This window comes from Kogia breviceps, chromosome 8 (assembly GCF_026419965.1).
Source record: "Kogia breviceps isolate mKogBre1 chromosome 8, mKogBre1 haplotype 1, whole genome shotgun sequence".
Taxonomy (NCBI): Eukaryota; Metazoa; Chordata; class Mammalia; order Artiodactyla; family Physeteridae; genus Kogia; species Kogia breviceps.
The window spans coordinates 34,911,616-34,932,762 of NC_081317.1; the positions used below are offsets into that span (position 1 = coordinate 34,911,616).

At 35.1% G+C, this 21,147-nt stretch overlaps 1 protein-coding gene and 1 pseudogene across 3 annotated transcripts in view; one reads left to right on the forward strand and one right to left on the reverse strand.

Moving 5' to 3' along the window:
* Window positions 1-21,147, forward strand: part of ZNF782 (zinc finger protein 782) — a 75,740-nt gene that overhangs the window by 44,503 nt on the left and 10,090 nt on the right. For all 3 annotated transcript variants that reach the window (XM_067041170.1, XM_059071788.2, XM_067041172.1), the window contains one exon: window positions 17,298-17,393. In XM_067041170.1, the coding sequence (XP_066897271.1) occupies window positions 17,298-17,393 (96 nt within the window). The remainder of the gene's footprint in view (window positions 1-17,297; window positions 17,394-21,147) is intronic.
* LOC131761477 (NTF2-related export protein 2 pseudogene) lies at window positions 14,224-15,243 on the reverse strand (annotated as a pseudogene).

Below are 21,147 nucleotides of genomic sequence, written 5' to 3' on the forward strand. Positions count from 1 at the left end.
GGGAGCACAATAGAATCTCCTGCTCTAGAGCATTGTAGCAGCATGGGCTCCAGGCAGCCCCATCAGCTGAGATAACCATAGGCAAAGACCGTAGGTGTCCTCAGTGAAGAAACTTGCAAGTGTCTGTTGCAACAGTGAGATCTCTTGGGGTCCTTGGTGGTAAAGGCTGCAAAGCGGTAACTTGTTTTTTCATCCTCTTCATAAGGTCTTCTGCAGAGCCTAAATTTTTAATTTTCACAAAGTCCAATTTATCTGGATTTTGTATGTGCGTGTGTACCTAAAAACACTTTACCAAGTCCTTGGTCCAGTGGTTTTCTCCAAATTTTAAAAATTACATCATTTTACATTATATTTAAATCTGTGGTAACATTTTATAGGGAGTGAAGTTTAAGTGGAAATCATTTTTTAAAAAATATTTATTTACTTATTTATTTATTTGGCTGCACTGGGAATCTTCATTGCCATGTGTGGCATCTTTGTTGCAGCATACGGGATCTTTAGTTGCAGCTTGCAAACTCTTAGTTGCGGCATGCAAACTCTTAGTTGCGGCATGTGGGATCAGGTTCCCTGAGCAGGGATCGAACCCAGGCCCCCTGCATTGGGAGTGTGGAGTCTTAGCCACTGGACCACCAGGGAAGTCCCTAAGTTGAGATCATTTTTTAACCTATCCATTTGTTCACGTACCATTATCTTTTTTTCATTGAGTTTCTTTATCGACTTTGTCAAAAAATCATTTTGGTGTCCTTGGGTGGATCTATTTCTGGGTTCCTAAATCAGGTAGAGTACTGCTTCCCATGTTATACTTATTTTTCAGTATTGTTTTAGCTATTCTAGTTACTTTGCCTTCACATATAAATTTTGGAATAATGTCATTATGTTTTTTAAATGCTTGCTTGGTTTTTGATAGGAATTATATTAAAAAATATATGAATTATCAATTTTGTAAGCTACCATCTTTGCTGTGTTGCCATTCAAAGTTCCTAATATATTTATTTAGATCTTTGATTTTTTTCATCTGTGTTTTTTAGTGTTCAGCATAAAAGTCCTACTCTACATGTTTTGTTAGATTTATACCCCAGTATTTTATTTTGAGTAATTGTAAATGTTACTGTATTTTAAATTTCTGTCTCCTTAACATTTGCTAGTTTATAGAAACATTTTTATATGTTGTTCTTTTATGCTGAGACCTCGATGAACTTTCTTAGTAGAGATGAGAGCAGACACATTTGCCTTGTTTCCAACCTCAGAGGAAAATCATTCTGTCTTTCAAGTGATGTTAGCAGATTTTCTACAGATATTCTTTATCAACTTGAGGAAGGTTTCCTCTATTCCTAGTTTTCAGAGAGTATTTATCATGAATGGGTATTGAATTTTGTCAAATACTTTTGTTGTATATACTGCTGTGATTATGTGGTTTTTTTCTCATTTACCCCATTAACATGGTAGACTACACTGGCTGATTTTCAAATAGTAAACCAGCCTTGCATACTTGGAATAAACCTTACTTGGTCATATCATATAATTCTTTTTATTTATTGCTCAATTATATTTGCTAATATTTTAAAAGTAGTTTTTCATTTTTATTCATGAGAGACATTGGTCTATAGTTCTATACTGTGTTTGTCTAAGATTTATATCAGGATAATGCTGGCCTCATTAAATTAGTTGGAAAATGTTTCCTCCTCTTGTATTTTCTGGAAGAGATTGTGTAGTTTTGTTTATTCTTCTTTGAATGTTTGGTAGAATTCTCTAGCAAAAGCACCTGGGCCTGGAGATATCCTTTTTGGATGTTTTAACTTACAAATTTAGTTTCCTTAATAGTTATAAGACTCTTTAAATTGTCTCTATTGGACGAACTATGGTATTTTTGCTTTTCTTTCTAGCAATTAGCCCATTTTATTTAACTTGTCAGATTTATAAGTGCAGAGTTGCTCATACTACCATCTTGTTTTCATTTTAATGTCTGTAAGATCTGTATTTATATTCCTGTTTTATTCATCATATTGATAATTTGTTCTCTCTCAAATAAAATTTGTCAGTTTCATCGCTCTTTTCAACCAGCTTCTTCTATCATTGATTTTTCTTTGTCATTTTTCTGTTTTTAACTTCATTGATTTCTGCACTTTATTTTTTTCCTTCTGCTTAAGTTGGGTTTGTTGTGCTCTTTTGTAGTTTCTTAATGTGAGACTGTTTTGGATGTTTCCTGTTTTCTAATGTAATCATTTAGTGCTATAGATTTCTCTTTCAGCACTAGAAAAGTAATTATGAACAAAATATAGTCCATCTCTGCTTTCAGGGAGCTCAGCATTTTGAGAGGGAAACTTAAATTATATAACCAAATGTAACTTTGTAAATTTTATAGGCATCAGGAAGCAAAAATATGCAATGCCATTTCTCTAATAGTGGTACTTGACTTTAGGGAGTGCAATGAAATCTTTCCATAAAAAAGGTGTGATATGAGACTTCCCTGGCAGTCCAGTGGTTAAGACTCCATGCCCCCAATGCAGGGGGCACGGGTTAGATATCTGGTTGGGGAACTAAGATCCTACATACCGCACAGCACAGCCTAAAACTAAAAATATAAAAATAAATAAAAAGGTGTGAGTGATATTAGTTGATACTGGATGAAGGATATATCAGGAGAGGTGTTCACTGGACTATTTACTATTTTATAAAGTTTTTCAAACTCGAAAAGAAATATTACAATAAAGTGATGTTTGAGGAAAGCTCTAAGGAAAATGTAGGAAGAAGTGAAACAAAAAATATAAGTATTCCAAGCAGAGAAGAGAACAGCCATCAGGATTCTTGGTAGAAGAGAAGACACTGAGCACAGGGTCCTAAAAATAGATTAGTGAGGCTGGAATGAAGAAAGCAAGAAGACATATGGGGGCTTCCCTGGTGGCACAGTGGTTAAGAATCTGCCTGCCAATGCAGGGGACACGGGTTCAAGCCCTGGTCTGGGAAGATCCCACATGCCGCGGAACAACTAAGCCCATGCACCACAACTACTGAGCCTGCGCTCTAGAGCTCATGAACCACAACTACTGAAGCCTGCACGCCTAGAGCCTGTGCTCTGCGACAAGAGAAGCCACTGCAATGAGAAGCCTGCATACCACAACAAAGAGTAGCCCCCACTCACCACAACTAGAGAAAGCCCGCAAGCAGCAACAAAGACCCAGCACAGCCAAAAATAAATAAATAAATTTATTTTTTTTAAAAAAAGGCATATGGTATAAGGTGTGGAACAGGACCAAGAGAATATATTGAGGCCATATTCTGAAGTTTTTAAGCAATGGGTAGCCATTAAAGGTTTTAAATAAAATAGTAATACAATCAGATCTGCCTTTAATAAGTGTACATTTTTGGCACTAAAAAAAGTTCCAGATGTATTAGATTTTACCCAGCAATCTCATCCCCAGGAATCTATCTTAAAGCTATACCTGCACAGGTACAATATGACACATACACAAGGTCATTCCTTGTAGCATAGTTGATAAAACATCAACAACACAAATGTTCATCATTGACTAATTGACTTAAACTTGGGTTACATCTACCCACAAATGAATATTAAGCAACTGTAGTATAGGAAGAGTTTTTAAACAGGATAGGAGTAATATTCAGTATATACTAAGTCAAAAAGAGAGAAGCAGAACAGTGTGTATTAAAAGTTATCTTTTGAGTAAGAAAGACAGGAATACATGTAATTGCTTATATTTGCAAAAATGAAATACTGGAAGAAAATCAGAAAGTAATAAAAATGGGAAGGAAGGGAATGAATGGAGGGGACAGGAATGAATGTGAGCCTTTGAATATATCTTTTTATACAGTGTGGATTTTTGAACTACATAAATATTTACATATTTTAAAGTTACACAAAAATTTAAAAGCAGTTTTTAAGTATGAACATTTTGGAGACTGATAGTTTCAGATATGATTGATTAGACATACCCTGTTCCTCCCCTTAAATACAACTAAAACCCTAGACATTATATATAAAACAAACATAAGACTTTGGACAGTGGAGAGAAGGAAACAGACTGGCTAGTGATCTCAGAACCCAAGAGAAAACGCTTAGTTTCCTCAGTTTTATTTTTATCTAACATATTTGAGCTTGGGTGCTGGATAAAACAAGCAACCCAGAAACACCAATGGGCACAGGCAAAAAAATCCCAAGTAAAGCCTGTTTCCTCTAGACAGGGAAAAGGAAAGGGGCAGCATAGAAAGAAAATTTTAGAAAACTGCCCTACCTCAGCTAAAACACCATGGAAAAAAGTGAAGCCCACCTGCATTAGTAAAGACTGACATCCCTCATTCTGCTGTAACAAGGTATAGATGACCTGAACAGCACTATCAACCAATTTGGATCTACTGATACACACACACACATATTTGTGTGTATAGGCACACACACACATAGACTATTCCAACTACAAGAGAATACACTTAATTCACAAGTATACATGAAATGTTAACCAAAATAGAACGATTCTAGACCAAAAATTACACTTTAACAAATTTAAAAGTATAGAAATTAAAAATATGTTCTCAGACTACACCAGAAGTAGATAAGAAATCATGTACAGAAAGATAGCTGGAGTACTCCAAAATATTTGGAAATTAGCCAACACATTTCTTTTTTTTTTTTTTTTTTTTGTGGTACGCGGGCCTCTCACTGTTGTGGCCTCTCCCGTTGCGGAGCACAGCCTCCGGACGCGCAGGCTCAGCGGCCGTGGCTCACGGGCCCAGCCGCTCCGCGGCATGTGGGATCTTCCCAGACCGGGGCACGAACCCGCGTCCCCTGCATCGGCAGGCGGATTCTCAACCACTGCGCCACCAGGGAAGCCCAAGCCAACACATTTCTAAATGATGCATGGGTCAAATAAATCACAAGAGAAATTTTGAGAATTTTTTAAATGAAAAATAATTTTTCATTTAAAATGAAATGAGTTGCAACTAAAGCAATACTCAGAGGTTAGTTTATAGCACTAAGTGCACATAATAGGAAAGAAGATCTAAAATCAGTAACCAAAGTATCCACCTTAGGAAACTAGAAAAAGGAAATTAAACTTAAAGCAAGCAGAAAAAGGAAACAATAACAATTAGAGCAGAAATCAGTGAAATTGAAAATAGGAAAAGAATGGAGAAAATTAAAACAAGATGAATTCTTTGAAAAGATCAATAAATTGATTAATATCTACCTAGACTAACAGTGAAAAGACACAAGTTACCAATACCAGTTATGAAAGAGCAGTCAGCACTGCTGATCCCTTAGTCGCTAAAAGTATAATACTACAAACAGTTCTGTGCCCATAAAGTTGATTATTTGGATGAAATAGACCAATTCCTTGAAACACAAACTTCCAAATGTACTTGTGACAAAATAACTAATCTGAGTAGTTCTATATCTATAAAAGAAATTTAATTTAGAGTTTAAAACCATCTAAAAAAGAAAACACCAGACCTAGATGATTTCACCAGTGCATTCTACCAAACTTTTAAGAAATAACACCAATTCTATACAAACTCTTCAAGGAAGGTAAAGAGCAGGGAACAATTCCCCACCATTTCATGAATGGGATTAGTGCCTTTAAAAAAGGAACCCCAGAGAGCCCACTCACTCTTCCTGTCATATGGATACCTCAAGAAGACAGCCACCTGTGAACCAGAAAATGGTCCCTCATCACACAGTGAATCTACTGACACCTTGGTCTTGGACTTCCCAGCCTCCAGAAGTATGAGAAATAAATGTTTGTTGTTTATAGACCACCCAGTTTATGGCATTTTTGGTATAGCAACCTGAACATACTAAGACACCAATCATGGGGGAAAAAAGAACCACTCTCAAAACATGAGCAATATGAGAGTATGACCTAATAAAGGGTATGTATGAAGGATCTGACACTAGCAACATACTTGTTGTGGGAGTCAGAATACCTGCTCTCTAAGTTAGGGAATAAGGCAGGGGTTAATTTCTCACCACTCTTACTGGAACTCCTGACTAGTTCAGTAAGGTAAGAAAAGGGGGAGGAAAGTATACAGATTGAAAAGGAAGAAATAAAACTGTCTTTATTGACACCTGACATTTTCTATATAGAACCCCCCCCCCCCAAATATACCAAAACATTCCTGGAAATAATAAACGAATGTAGCAATTTTACAGGATCCATGGTCTTTTTGCAAAAGTTATTGCTCTCCTGTATATTAGAAATGAACAATTGAAACTTGTTTAAAAAAACAATAAAATTGCACTGAAAAAAAGAGGAAGTACTTAAGGATAAATTGACAAAATATGTGTTTGCAGAAAACTACAAGACACTGATGAAAGAAATCAAAGAACATCTGAATAATGGAGAGCTGCTTTGTATTTATGGATTGGACAACTTAAGATACCAGTTTTCTCAAACTTGATCTATAGATTCAAGGCAGTCTCAATCATGATTCCAGGAAGTTTTTATCAATAAACTGATTGTAAGATTTATATGGAAAATCAAGGGATCTACAATAGCCAAAATAAATCTAAAAAAGAACAAAGTTAGAATGACATTTCCCAACTTCAAGGTATGTGGTATTGGTGAAAGAATACTCTTGTTATTCAGTGGAACAGAATGAAGAGCTCAAATAGATACACACAAATATCATCAAGTGAATTTTGACAAAAACTGAAAAGACAATTTAATGGAGAATGGATAGCCTTTCATCAAATAGTGCCAGAACAATTGAATGTCCATATGTTATAAAAAATAACCTCAAATTCAGGCCTCATATCTTACCCCAAAATAAACTTAAAATGGATCATAGGGGCTTCCCTGGCGGCACAGTGGTTGAGAGTCTACCTGCCAATGCAGGGGACACAGGTTCGTGCCCCGGTCCAGGAAGGTCCCACATGCCGCGGAGCAGCTAGGCCCATGAGCAATGGCTGCTGAGCCTGCGCATCCAGAGCCTGTGCTTCGCAACAGGAGAGGACACAACAGTGAGAGGCCCATGTACCGGGGGGAAAAAAAAATGGATCATAGACATAAATGTAAAATGCAAAACAGAAACATCTAGAAGCCAAAAACAGAGGAGAAAATATGTGAGCTGGAGTTGTTAATACGTTTTTACATACAACACCAAAAGAAGATCCATGAAAGTAAAAAAATTGATATGTTGGATTACATTATAATTTTAAAATTGTGCTCTAAAAGACACTTAAGAGAATGGAAACACAAGCCACAGACTGGAAGAAAATTTGCTAATTAAATACTTCTACTCAGGACTTGTACTCAGAATATCCAAAGAGCCCTTAAAATTTAATAGTAAGAGAGAATGATGTCAGCAAAATGGTGAACTAGAAAACTCCAAGCTTGCATTCCCCCATAGAAACAATTTTTTAAACAACTTTGTCAGAACTCTGAAAAATGAAGGTTTATAGCAACTAAACAAATACACAATCAAGAAAAAGTCATCTACAAAATGGTAGAAAAATTTTTAGTGTTTTTACTCATTCTTGCCCTTCACACTGTCCAGTGCAATGGTGGTCTTGGTCTTGAGCAGGTGGCCTCACAGTTCCCAGGTCCTCCCTCAAACCAGAGGGAGCAGAATGTACCTTATTTGCAAATTATTGTATATGTCTGTTCTGACTTGTCAGGGGGATACCTAGAGAACTGACTCAAGGTGTTCATCTGTTTCACATAATACAGAGTACAGGCAGGAAAAGTGGCAGAAAAGACTCAAGAAGACCTTAAGCTTCCCCCTCAGGCATATATTTTGCATAAAGCAAACCTAGGTAAGTGGTTAAGGAGTGCCACAAAATAGATCCAGTTTGCAAAGACAGGGAGAGGTGGTTCTCAGTTTTGTGTTGTTTGTTTTTGGAAGTTTTGTTTTAGCTCCTAACAAGGAAATCTGTCAAAATATTAGTTGAGCATGAACTAAAGGAATGGAGAGTTCAGTGATCACACGCTACAAGCAATTGACTTTACAAAAAAAATAGTCTGGAAAAGTCTCAAGACAGATGAACTACTACAGCGTCCAACAGTTAAAAAAATAAAATCAGCAAACCTTGGGGAAGAGGAGAATCTGATTTCCAGAGTTGCCACATTATAATAATCTAATGCCCAATTTTCAACAGATTATCACAAGGTATACAAAGAAACAGGAAAACATGGCTCACTGAAGGGAACAAAATTCTTTGACAGGCAAAACCACCCTTGAGGGACCCAGACATTAAACTTGCTGGACAAACAGTTTAAGATAACTGTCTTAAATATGACCAAAGAGCTAAGAGAAAACATGGAAAAGAACTAAAGGACATCAGGAAAACAGTATAAAACTAGAATAACAACAGAAAGATGGAAAAATTAAAAGGAACCAAACAGAAATTCTTCAGTTGAAAAGAACAATATCTGAAATGAAAAATTCATTATAGGACTTCAACAAGAGACAAAAAGGCAGAAAAAAGAACTAGAAGATAGGATAGTCGAAATTACTTAATCTGAGGATCACAAAGAAAAAAGAAAGAGGAAAAGTGAACAGACCAAACGACTTGTGGGATACCTTCAAGAAGGACAATGAATACATAATGTGAGTCCCAAAAGAGAAGAGAGAAAAATGAACAGAAAGTTATTTGAAAAAATTATGGCTAAAAACTCCAAACTTGATGAAAACATGAATCTACAAATCCAACAAGTTCAATGAACTGCAAGTGTAAGCCCCAAAAGACCAAAACTGAGGTACATACTCTGTCACAGTACATACAGAAAATCTTGAAAGCAATGAGAGAAGTGACTCATCACATAAAAGGGACCCTGAATACAATTATCACCCTATTTCACCCCAGAAACTTTGGAGACCAGAAGGCAGTGGGATAATATATGTAAAGTGCTGAAAGAAATGAAACGTCAAATGAGAATTCTGTATCCATAAGACAGTCCTTTAAAATTGAGGGAAAAATTAAGAAATTCTAAGATAAACAAAATCATAGAGAGTTCGTTACCACCAGAGCTGCCCTATAAGAAATGTTAAAGGTAGTTCTTCAGGTTGAAATGAAAGGATGCTAGATTGTGACTAGCATCTAGCATCTCCAGTTAAGGCAAAGGCATGGACTAATATATAAGCCAGTATTATTTTAACTTTGGTATATAGCAACACTTTTTCTTTTCTGCAAAATTTAACACATATATAAAAATAATTATAAATCTATGTTATTGGGCTCACAACGTATACAGGTTTAATTTGTGAGATCAGTAACATAAAGGTAGAGGATAGAGCACTAGAATTTTATTATGATTGAAGTTAAATTTGTAAATTGACATCAATTTAAATTAAATTGTTTTAGCTATGTAATAACCACCACGATAAAAAAATCTACAGAATATACATAAACAGAAATGAGATGGAAATCCAAATATATCAGGACAAAAAAATCAACTAAACACAAATGGTGCCAGTAATGGAGGAAATGAGGCCAGAAAAACTATAATACATACCAGAAGCCAGTAGCCAAGTAGATGAAGTAAGTCATTCCTTGTCAGTAAGTACTTTAAGTATAAATGGATTAATTCTATCAAAAGATAGAGATTGCCAGAATGAATTTTTTAAAAATTGATGCAACTCTATTCTGTCTTATAAGATACTTAATTTAGATCTGAAAACACATTTAGGTTGAAAATGAAAGATGGGAAAAGTTATTCTATGCAAATAGTAACCAAAAGACAGTAGGGAAGGCTATACTATTATCAGACAAAGTAGACTTTAAGTCAGAAATGGTTACAAGAGACAGAAAAGGACATTATATATTGATAAAAGGGTCAATCCACCAAAAAGGATGTATAAGCATATATGTACCAAACATTAGAGTCTCAAAATATATGAAGCAAACATTGACAGAATCAAAGAGAAAAGCATACAATTCTACAGTAGTAAACACTTCAATATTCCACTTTCAATAATGGAGTAAACAACCAGATAAAAATTAAGTAAAGGACTTGAACAACATCATAAACTGACTGAACCTAACAGATATATAGAAGACTCCACCCAAGTTCAGTAGACTACACATTTTTTTCTTATGTGCACATGAATCCTTCTCTAGAATAGACCACAAAACAAGTTTTAACACATTTTAAAAGACTGAAATCATATGTAGTATCTGTTGCAATCAAAATTAATGAAACCAAGAAATCATTAACAGACAGAAAATGAAATATCATAAATACATAGAAAATAAGATGCTCTTAAAAACCAGTGAGTCAAAGAAGAAATCATAAGGGAAATTTAAAAATACCTTGAGAGAGTAAAAATGTTAACACAGTATACCAAAACTCATGGGGTATGGTGAAAGTAACACTTTAGGTGGGAATTTGTAGCTGTATACACATATACGGAACAAGAAAAAAAGATCTCAAATCTATAACCTAATTTTACATCTTAAGGAACTGAGAGACAGAAGAGCAAACTAAACCTAAAGCCAGCAGAAGGAAGAAGATAATATAGATTAGAAAAGAGATAAATAAAATAAATAGAAAAACAGTAGAGAAAATCAATGAAACCAAAAATTGGTTCTTTGACAAAGTAATGAAATGCACAAACCTTAGCTAGATTGAATAAGAAAAATAGAAGGCTCAAATTACTAAAATCAGAAATGAAAGTGAGGCAGTATTACCAATTCCACAGAAATAAAATAATTATGGAAATACTATGAGTAATTATATGCCAGCAGATTGGACAACCTAGATGAAATGGTCAAATTCCTAGAAACCCATTGTTTTCCAAAACAAACTTATAAAAAAATAGAAAATGAAATAGATCTATAAGTAGTTTCTAGTACAATTCTCCAATAAAAGAAAGCAACTATGGAGAAGTGGCTGGTTCTAGGAGCATGGAACATAGAAGATGAGTATGTAGGAACTTAAGGAAATACTCAAAAACAGAATGATGGGGGTATGTCAAAGAACATAGGAGCCAAACTGAAAGAGCTCCCAATAGCCAAAGCTGCAACAATTTGAGCAATAAAATAATATAGTGTTGGTTTATAACAAAGTATAAATTACTTATGAGTCCATACTGATATGTGATTAAGTAAATAAATAAATGGGAGAGAACAGAAACATCTCTGTCACAGAATTACTAATAATTTATGTAATTGCTCCACCTCCTTGAAGGTGGAGCAGAATTCCCCACCCATTTAGTGGGCCGTGCCTAATGACTTCCTTCTAAAGAGTACAATATGGGGACTTACCTGGCAATCCAGTGGTTAAGACTCTGCACTTCCACTACAGGGGGCATGAGTTCAATCCCTGGTCGGGGAACTAAGATCCTGCATGCCACACTGCCAAAAATTAAAAACTTAAAAATTAAAAAAAATAAAGAGTACAGTATGCATGGGGGTAGGGGTGGGGTTGGGGAGTAACTTTACATTGGAGAATCCTGGTACATACTACCTCAACCAGGTTCTCATCAATGATAAGTCATATTGATAGCATGTACCCTTGATAAGCTGGGGTTAAGAATGACAGTCATTTTACCTCTGTGGTCTTTCTCCCAAAAATACAACCCCATTTTTAACTGTGAGAAAAACATCAGACAAACCCAAACTGAAGGACCTTTTTACAGTGTCTTCTAAACTGTCAAGATTACCAAAATAGATTATCACTTACAGTCTAGAGGAGGCTAAAGAGGCATGATAACTAAATGTAATGTGGTATCCTGGCTGGAATTGTGGAATGGGAAAAAAAATGATTAGGTTAAAAAAAAACAAAGAAATCTGAATAAAGTATAGATTCTATTTAATAATGTCTCAATATTATATTAATAGGTATGACGAATCTAGTAATGTAAGATGTTGACAATAGGGTAAATTGGGTGCAGGTTATACAGGAATTCTCCTTTCTCTCTTCGTAACTTTTCTGTGAATTTAAAGTTATTCTAAAATAAAACATTTATTTTAAAAAAACAAAAACAAAAACACCTCAGTGCATGTGCACAGCAGAATGGAGAGGAAAGAGGGGAAAAACATCACTGAATTTTATAACAAACAATAGAAATGACTCAATCATTACAGAGGAAAAACAAAATAGAATACAGATGAACAGAACATCAGGGAACGCTAGGTCTACAACAAAATCTCTTAACATTTGTGTCTTTGGAGTCACAGAAGGAAAGGCTAAAAAATTTTCAAAAAAATTATGGCTGAAATTTTTCCAAATTTGGAAAAAGCAATTCATATACAAGTCTTAAAACATTCAATTCATGAACAATATACAACCACTCAATTCTGTTATTGCTAGTTATATGCAGCTTTTACCTGAGACTGTTCTCCTTAAGGGAAGGGGCAATGTTTGGGCAACCTGATTGTTGCTGCTAAAGCTGTGGTTTTAAAAAGCCAATCTAAAATTAGAATAAACTCACTATATGTAGAATATAACGTGTAAGTTTTAGTCAGTACTACGAGAAGGTGTGGTCTAAAATCAGTTCCATCCCCTTCTCTTACTTAATTCTATTTTGTTAATATATCAGAAATGTAATGTGTAGTTTGGGACAAGAGTAAATGAATCAGTGACTTTCAAATTAAGTGACAAGAAACATTAACTTTGAGTTGCAGTGTAGAAACAAAGCTGGCACATCTAGTGTAAAAACATGAAAACAGTAAATTCAAAAAAGGAAAGACACTTAAAGTTTAACCAAAAACAAAGCTAGATTTATTGTTCTTTAGATGTTTAGACGTAAAATCAGTCATTTGGTTCTTTTGAAGTATGTGGGCTTATGAAGATCTGCTGTTCTTTATTTTCTCTAAAAAGACAAAGTGTTAGCCACATAACAGGAACATGTTTTTATAACAGATTTATTTGCTCAATGCCATATGGAAGAAGAAATCATGAGATTAGATAGTTTTAACTTTAGTAAAAAGATTGTGCAGTTGACAGTGTAAACACAGGGAACAAATCACTCACTTTGGGGGTGGGTAGTACATAGGAGACTTTTGGCCTGAAGTTCATGTGGAAGACTTACAAGGGCCCCAAAGAGAGAGTGATGGCTTTGTTTCCAACTTTCCTGTCAGACCCTGCTGCAGGGTCAGGCTTATTGCTGACATTTTACCCCCATAAGTTCTTGAATAAATTGAGACATTTATTGGTGATAAGTATGAGGTGAATTGGAAAAACCTTTAAAAATAATTCTTAGAACAAAAGTGACATTCATGACCATTTAGTAAGGATACTTATTACCTTGGCTTAAATCGTAAAATTAGGCTACATTTTTAGGAGGTAGAAAACAAGTACCAAAAGTATGCCATTTGACACCCTGCCTTACTTTTGGCCAACCTCGGATCTCTACAGTTCTCACTCCACATTCTCCCATTAGAGCTATTAGTCCTACTACCTACCATTCACTACCTAAAGTTACAGACCTGGAGCTGCCAAGAAAAATGTTTTTAAGAAGTTTGCTTTTAAGCCACTGAGTGTATTCAACACTCAGGTATCAATCCAGAACATTTTACACCTCTCTAGTAGATCAATTCACTTCATAAGAAAACAAGCCGACATTTTTAAAACCTGCATTTCTTTTTTTTTTTTTTTTTTTTTTTTGCGGTATGCGGGCCTCTCACTGTTGTGGCCTCTCCCGTTGCGGAGCACAGGCTCCGGACGCGCAGGCCTAGCGGCCATGGCTCACGGGCTTAGTTGCTCCGCGGCATGTGGGATCTTCCCGGACCAGGGCACGAACCCGTGTCCCCTGCATCGGCAGGCGGATTCTCAACCACTGCGCCACCAGGGAAGCCCAAAACCTGCATTTCTTAACATAAAAAGACTTGAACATCTCTACGTGAGATTCTAGTATGTCAGAGTAGTTATGTAAAACTAAATTACTAATGTGTTCATTGAACTGATTGAAAAAGCCTTATATTAAAACTGCATTACCACTGTTTACCAAAAATAGGTACATGTTTTACTACAAAATTAACTAAATAACAAAAAAACCCTCCACTTTCTCCCAGAGAAGTTACATTGTGCTGATATCCCATAGACAGTACAATAATAAAAGGATTTCACTTTTGCAATATGCCAGGCTCACAGTGAGTATGTTAGTACAGAGATTATAGCTTTAATGTTACTGTAAGAATGTCATTAGTGAAACTTATATAAGGCATGTAGAAAACTAGCATTAGAGCTCTTAAGGGCAACAATTCAAACTGGCAGCTGCTAGAAAAGATGCTGCTAAGAATAAAAAAAATATTAAAGAAATTTAGTTTCAGCACATACTAGTTTTTAGTGCTTCTACAATGAAATGAATTAATTCACATAAATTTCTGTTGCTGGAACTAATGGGCCAAAAGTGAATGGACTTTTGCCCCGTTTGACTACTAGCCCAGTCTTGAAAAGGAAGCAGTCACTTGCAGTCTTCCACATGGTATTGTCAGGAGTAGACTAAGCAGTCAGCAGGAAGTTCTGGTTGAAGCAGTTTTTGTTTCCATCAAACTTCACAGTTCCACTGGTCACAACATGAACTGTAGTCTGGGCCTGAGTAGCTTGCTCATGAACTGGCTGGCAATCTAACATATATACCTGGAACTCACTAGAAGGCAGTATATCAAAAAAATTAGGGCTTCCAGTCCTGTAACAATGTTTCCATTACATATTAAAGTGGCCTTAAGGAGAAAAACAAATACCATATGCTAACCCATATATTTGGAATCTAAGAAAAAAAAATGTCATGAAGAGCCTAGGGGTAGGACAGGAATAAAATACAGACCTACTAGAGCATGGCCTTGAGGATATGGGGAGGGGGGAGGATAAGCTGTGATGAAGTGAGAGAGTGGCATGGACATACATACACTACCAAACGTAGGGTGGATAGCTAATGGGAAGCAGCCGCATGGCACAGGGAGATCAGCTAGGTGGTTTGTGACCACCTAGAGGGGTGGGATAGGGAGGGTAGGAGGGAGGGAGAAGCAAGAGGGAAGAGATATGGGAACATATGTATATGTATAACTGATTCACTTTGTTATAAAGCAGAAACTAACACCATTGTAAAGCAATTATACTCCAATGAAGATGTTAAACACACACACACACACACACACACACACACACACACACACACACACACACACACACACTGAGTGAAATAAACCAGACACAAAGGCCAAAAAAATAAAGTGGCCTTGTGCAGATACAGCCTAGTTAGTGCCCATCTTCTTTTGTCCATTGTCTCATAGTAAGTATTGACAAATTCCTCAGCAGCTCTGCATGTCTGATCTACATAAGTTTTTAAATCCCTAACATTCCAACTCTCGCTAGTTCCCATTTCCTACAGTACATTATTGTTTTAAAACACAATTTATTATTTTTTAAGAGAGTTCTGAAATGAGAAAAGTTTATTTTATTTTTATCCTCTTGTTTCCAGATTATTGTGCTCTTTTTTCTATGTATTAATCCAAATTTCCACCCGATAGCATTTTTCTTCTGTCTGAAGAATTTCTTTTAGAGAATTAACTTTCCCTGTAACACATGGCAGTTGGTGATAAATTCTTTCAATTTTTGTTTGTTTGAAAATGACATATTTGCCAAGCATAAAATTCTAGGTTGACTTTTTTGCTTTCAGTACTTTAAAATTGTCAATTCGTTGTCTCCTGGCTTGTATAATTTCTGACAAGAAGTAGACATTCATTCTTTTTGTTTGTCTGTACATATTATGTCTTTCACTATCTATTGAACATTTTCTCTTTATCACTGGTTTTAGCAATTTAATTTTAATGTAACTTGGTGTGGTTTTCTTCATGTTTCTTCTCCTTGGCATTCATTTAGCTTCTTGGATCTGTGGGTTTATACACTTCTTAAAAAATTGAACCTTTGCCCCTTATTTTTTCCATCCTCCTTTTTTCCTTCTGAAATGCTAATTACACATGTTACATAACTTTATCCCACAGGTCACAGAGTTAACTCTGTTTATTATTTTCCAGTCTTTATTCACTGTGGGTTTCTTCTTTCATAGTTTTTATTTCTGTAACTTAAAGTTATCTATCTACCTTATGTCATTTAGCCTTCCTTATGTGGTATATATACTATTATTAATCCTATCCAGTGTTTTTTTGTTTGTTGTTTGGTTGGTTTGTTTTCTCATTTCAGATATTTTTCATATTTAGAATTTCAGTTAGGAACTTTTTAAAATAAATTCCCTTTCTATTCTCATCATGGAGTACATTTACTGTTTTAATGGCCTTGATTATTAATTTTATATGTGTCATTTCTTACTCTGTGGCTTACTGATTGATTTTTCTCCTTGAGTACAGTCATATATCCCTTTTATTCATACCTAGTAATTTTTTGAGGGCTAAATGTTATGGATTTTATATTGTTAAGTGCTAGTTTTGTATTATTTTAAATCTTTTGGGGCCTTTTCTGGAATGTAGTTAAATTACTTGGAATTAATTTGATCCTTTCAAGGTTTGCTTTAAGCTTTGTTGTATTGGATTCAGAGCTCACTTTACTCTTGGACTAATTTGGCTCCTCTACCAAGTCAATAAATACCCTCCTGGTTATTCTACCCAATTGGCCATGGATTAGGAAGTTTTTCTACCCTGGCTAACAGAAACAGAAATTCCTACCTCTCTCTGTGCTTTGGTAATACTTCAGGCTACTCTTTTTTCACTAATCTTCCCTCCAACCTCAAGTGTTTTCCTTACACTTTCAAGTACTCAGGAGATCCTTCTGCATATCAGATAGAGATAGATGCTGTATCTTTCTTCTCTTGTATTTTATTTTACAAATCCTAGTTTTCATGACTTCCTTAAAATCCAGTTCTGTTGCCTTAACTTACTGAATTAACTAGGCTCTGTTTTGGTGGTCTCTTTTTGCATTATGGATTGAAAACTCTCCAAGCAATAAGCTGTGATAATCACAGGGCTCACCTCATTTGTTTCTCTATTCTCAAGTATCCCTGTCTATACTGCCTGTTTTCTAAAGTCTAAAACCCATTTCATGTAGTTTGTATGGTTTCCTTTTAGATGTCTGATATGAAGGGTAAATCAGTTCCTTTTACTCCATTATGGCCAGATATGAAATTGGTCCTTATGAAATCTCATTTGAAGCATAGACATTGACTACTTTAGAACTTAATGTTATTTAGGCTTGTGACTTAAGGGTTTAAGAAGAGTGATCCATTATGAGTGTAAGAAAATGTTTTTTGCTGTCATTTCTACCCTCCCCAAAAAATTCTATCAAGCACCCTCAATGTACCACTTCTGAAGCTATACCTTTCTTCACATACAGTAACAGTGAAACCTATGCAGCTAACTCAAGTGCTAAAGTATTTCCCTTTTACAGGGTACTGCTTTACAAAACCAGAACTGATCTTCATGTTGGAACAAGGAGAAGACCCATGGCTATTAGAGAAAGAATTTGTAAACAGAAGTTCCCCAGGTGAGTTATTGAATACTGGCAGAAGGCATCCAAGAAAATTAGATCCAAAGTGATCAGCTAGAAGTGAGCAGTTTGAAATGTTTTTCAGCACTCTCCCATTGAGGCCTTCACATTTGAAATATTAGAAATAATAGATCTATTAAAAAGTAGAAGGGGGACAACTAAAGAAAGGAATGGAATGTAAGTATGTTGATAGTCTCATCTTTAAAAAATGGGAGCTAAGTGTACCCTTTGAAGCTGAAAAATTAAGTAATGGTTGTATATTTAACAGTAAAAAGATAAAAACAAAGAAAAGTTAATAAAACAACTAAAATTGGGAGTAAACAGATTAGAAGAGAGAAATAAACAATAAGTTTTGTCATATAATAATAAATTACTATATACAATCGAAATAAATAGATGATTACATAGTATCATTAGAAAGCATAAAAACTAGAGCAAACTGCAACCTTCCTTATTGTTTACATTTGACAGAGCAAAGAAAACAGATCTGTTACTAGAAAAGTTTCTTATAAAGCTGTATGAAGGGTCCCCAGGATCATCATCAGTTTCATTAACTCACCTTGGAGGACTCAGCATATAGGCATACTCATAACTAAGATTTATACAGTGAAATCATACAAATCAAAATCAACAAAGAGAAAAGGTGCATGGGGCAAAGTCCAGAGAAAACCAGGTGTGACAACACATGTGAAATATGTACCTGGAAATTTCATTTGAGATGAGGTGTCCAGAGTTTTCACTGGGGGCTGCTCATATAAGCACCCTCTGTCTAGCATGTATCAAAATTGTAGGCTTTCAGATGGAAACTGTGTGTTCAGCATAAATATATTGTTTGTACAGTTTAGGCTCATTGAGTCCCTCTTAGCAGTTCTGGGAATCTTGGGAACCATCTCAAAATCTAAGTTCCCAGATGCCAGCTAAGGGCTAATCTTGTAAACAGGCCTTTCTAAGGGTAGCAGTCTCAGGCCTGCTGTGTTAAACATTTTCTGCACAAAAGCTATGCAAACACACATAGAGTAAGACAAACATATCTGACATATGAACTACCAATGTAAATGGATCTCAATACACCTATTAAGAGAAAATGCTATCATATTGTATCAGAGATACACCTAGAAAATAATTTAGAAAGTTTGAAAATACAGTCATGAATTGTTAAGACCATAAACATAAAAACAACTCACTGTTTATTTATCTCAAAGTTCAATTCAGGTCAAAAACAGGTGAGAAAAAGGACATTTTGATAATGCTAAAGAAGATAATTTTTAAAGGATACATAAAAGTTTAAAATATTAGTACACCAAATAAGTTATTCATCAGGATTCATAAAACAAAAAACTGCAAGAGTTATAAGGAGAAATAAGAACACATTAGATATAGTCAACCTTAATATGCCTCTCTGATTTCATTCTGTAGCCAATAGTGCTTGGCAAACTATGGCCCACAGGTCAAATCCTGCCTACTGCTTGTTTTGGTAAAGAAATATTTAGTGGAACACAGCAGTATCCATTTGTTAACATATTCAAGCTACAAGGCAGAGTTGAATTGTTGCAGTAGAGAGTGAATAACCAGTAAAGCCTAAAACATTAACTCTCTGGGCTCTGACAGAAAAAGTTTACCAACCTCTGGTCTAGACATTATAAATAGCATATTTTATAAAATGAATCTATTATGTTCTGAAAACAAAGCTATGCAAACACACTACATAACTATTCTGAAAACAAAGAATAAACCTCCTTTTAAATGACCTTGGAACATTGACAAAATGTAAAAGTATTTTAGGCAAATTCTACAAAGTAAAGATATTGTTAAATAACACTATAAATTGCAAACAATATGAGAAAATGTTAAATCCCTCTAAAAATTAATAATAAATATATATCTTTAAAAACCTATTTTATAAAAGAGTAAGTTAAAACTGTACAATATCCAGAAATTATTTTTTAATGAAAAACATGTTTATTAGACTCTTTGCACTATAGATGAAATGGTGCTTAGAGGAAACTATTTTAGCCTTACATACTTATTTTTAAAAGCAATACAGTTTTAAAAGAAAACAAAGCAAAGCAAGAAATATAATAAAGGTAAAACATTATAGTTATAAAACATTATAAAGCCAAAAGCTGGTTCTTGGAATAAAAGCAAATAAAATAGCTAACCTCACCTAGAAAAAGAGAAGAAAGCACTATTACTCATTTTAAGTTTGGGCTCAGATTCCTACTTCTATAATATAATCTTGGAATACTTTAGCCTATACTTTTTCTCTTATTTTTGTAAACTCTTAGCCCATTTGATGGATGTGTCAAAAGAAAATGAGATTCTGTGCCAGATAGCATATACTTACTGAATGAGCTCCTTTCCTCACCTGAATTATAATCTCCCAAAAAGAATGGTCTCTGTTTCACTCTTCCTTTCTGGGTATTTGTCACATGATAAATATTTTTTAATAACATTGTAGGCTGATTCCAAAGTCAGGTGGAGAGAGGCATTTCATACTGATTCACTCAGAAAACACAATCCACAAATGTAAATGCCCAAGTCAAATTTCTGGGACTTTTGAATCATCCAATGTATGGGTTGCTGGATCTGAACCCTTATATTAGTAAAATAACTCTTTAGGTAATTCCTATGCATGGAGCTTTTTATGGACCACTAAATTTATATTACAGAGAGATGCAAAGTATATCACAGTGAGGGTTTTATTTTGGAAAGGTGAGCAAAGCTGCATAAACATATTTTATATTATGTAAGATGCTATTGATTAAATGGTGAGCCATTATTTTAGGTACAACCAAGAGAGAAGATGCTGCTCATTTAACTGTGGATTTGCCATCAGTTTTATGATGCCTCCTGATTTGGGGGATGGTTATTTACTTTAAAAATTGTGAGTCACAGACATTTTTGCATGGAGCGTGGGTATCAGGAGGACAATAGCAGTCAAATATGCACAGGAAGTTTATGGTAAATAAATATAAAGGATACTTGTAGGGTTTCTAGGGCCAGTTTGAAACATATGATCCTTAAGATTCTTACATGGAATAAAAACTAGATATGTGGAAAAATAGATGGAAAATAGAATTAAGGATTGGACAGGGCACGACTGGTTTGGGGGAAATGAGTAAACAAATTGAAAACAGGAAAGTTAAAAGATTTGATGATTAAGAGGTACTCACTATTGAATAACCCTGATATTATACCAAGGCACAAGAACCAGGAAAGAGAGGTGACTCCAATATAGGTGGAAAAGTTACTTTAACTCTCATCAGTTTTTTCACTTCCACCAATACATTTATGTTTCTGTTTTTGATTATTTCAACATGAGAAAGTTGGTGCCATTATAATTTTTTTTTTTTGCCACACTACGTGGCTTGTGTGATCTTAGTTCCCTGACCAGGGATTGAACCTGGGCCCATGGCAATGAAATCGCTGAGTCCTAATCACTGCACTACCAGGGAATTCCCCATGATAAATTTATTTTAGTGTCGATGTGTAGAATGAAAAATTGGAGCTCCAGTTGGAATCATATAGACTAATGGTTATCAATGTAATCTGTGTTTGTGAATGTAGTTGCTGGTGTTCTTCCCTAATGCAAACGCTATCTCAATAAAGCCACTGAAAGCAATTCTCCATTGATACTTCTTGTTATCTACTTAGGGCAAAATCCTTGTTGAATTCATTTCAGTCTTTGTTTTATCTGTTCCCAGGATTCAACTCTCTCAAATATATTCTTCTTTTTTAATTGTTCCTTTCC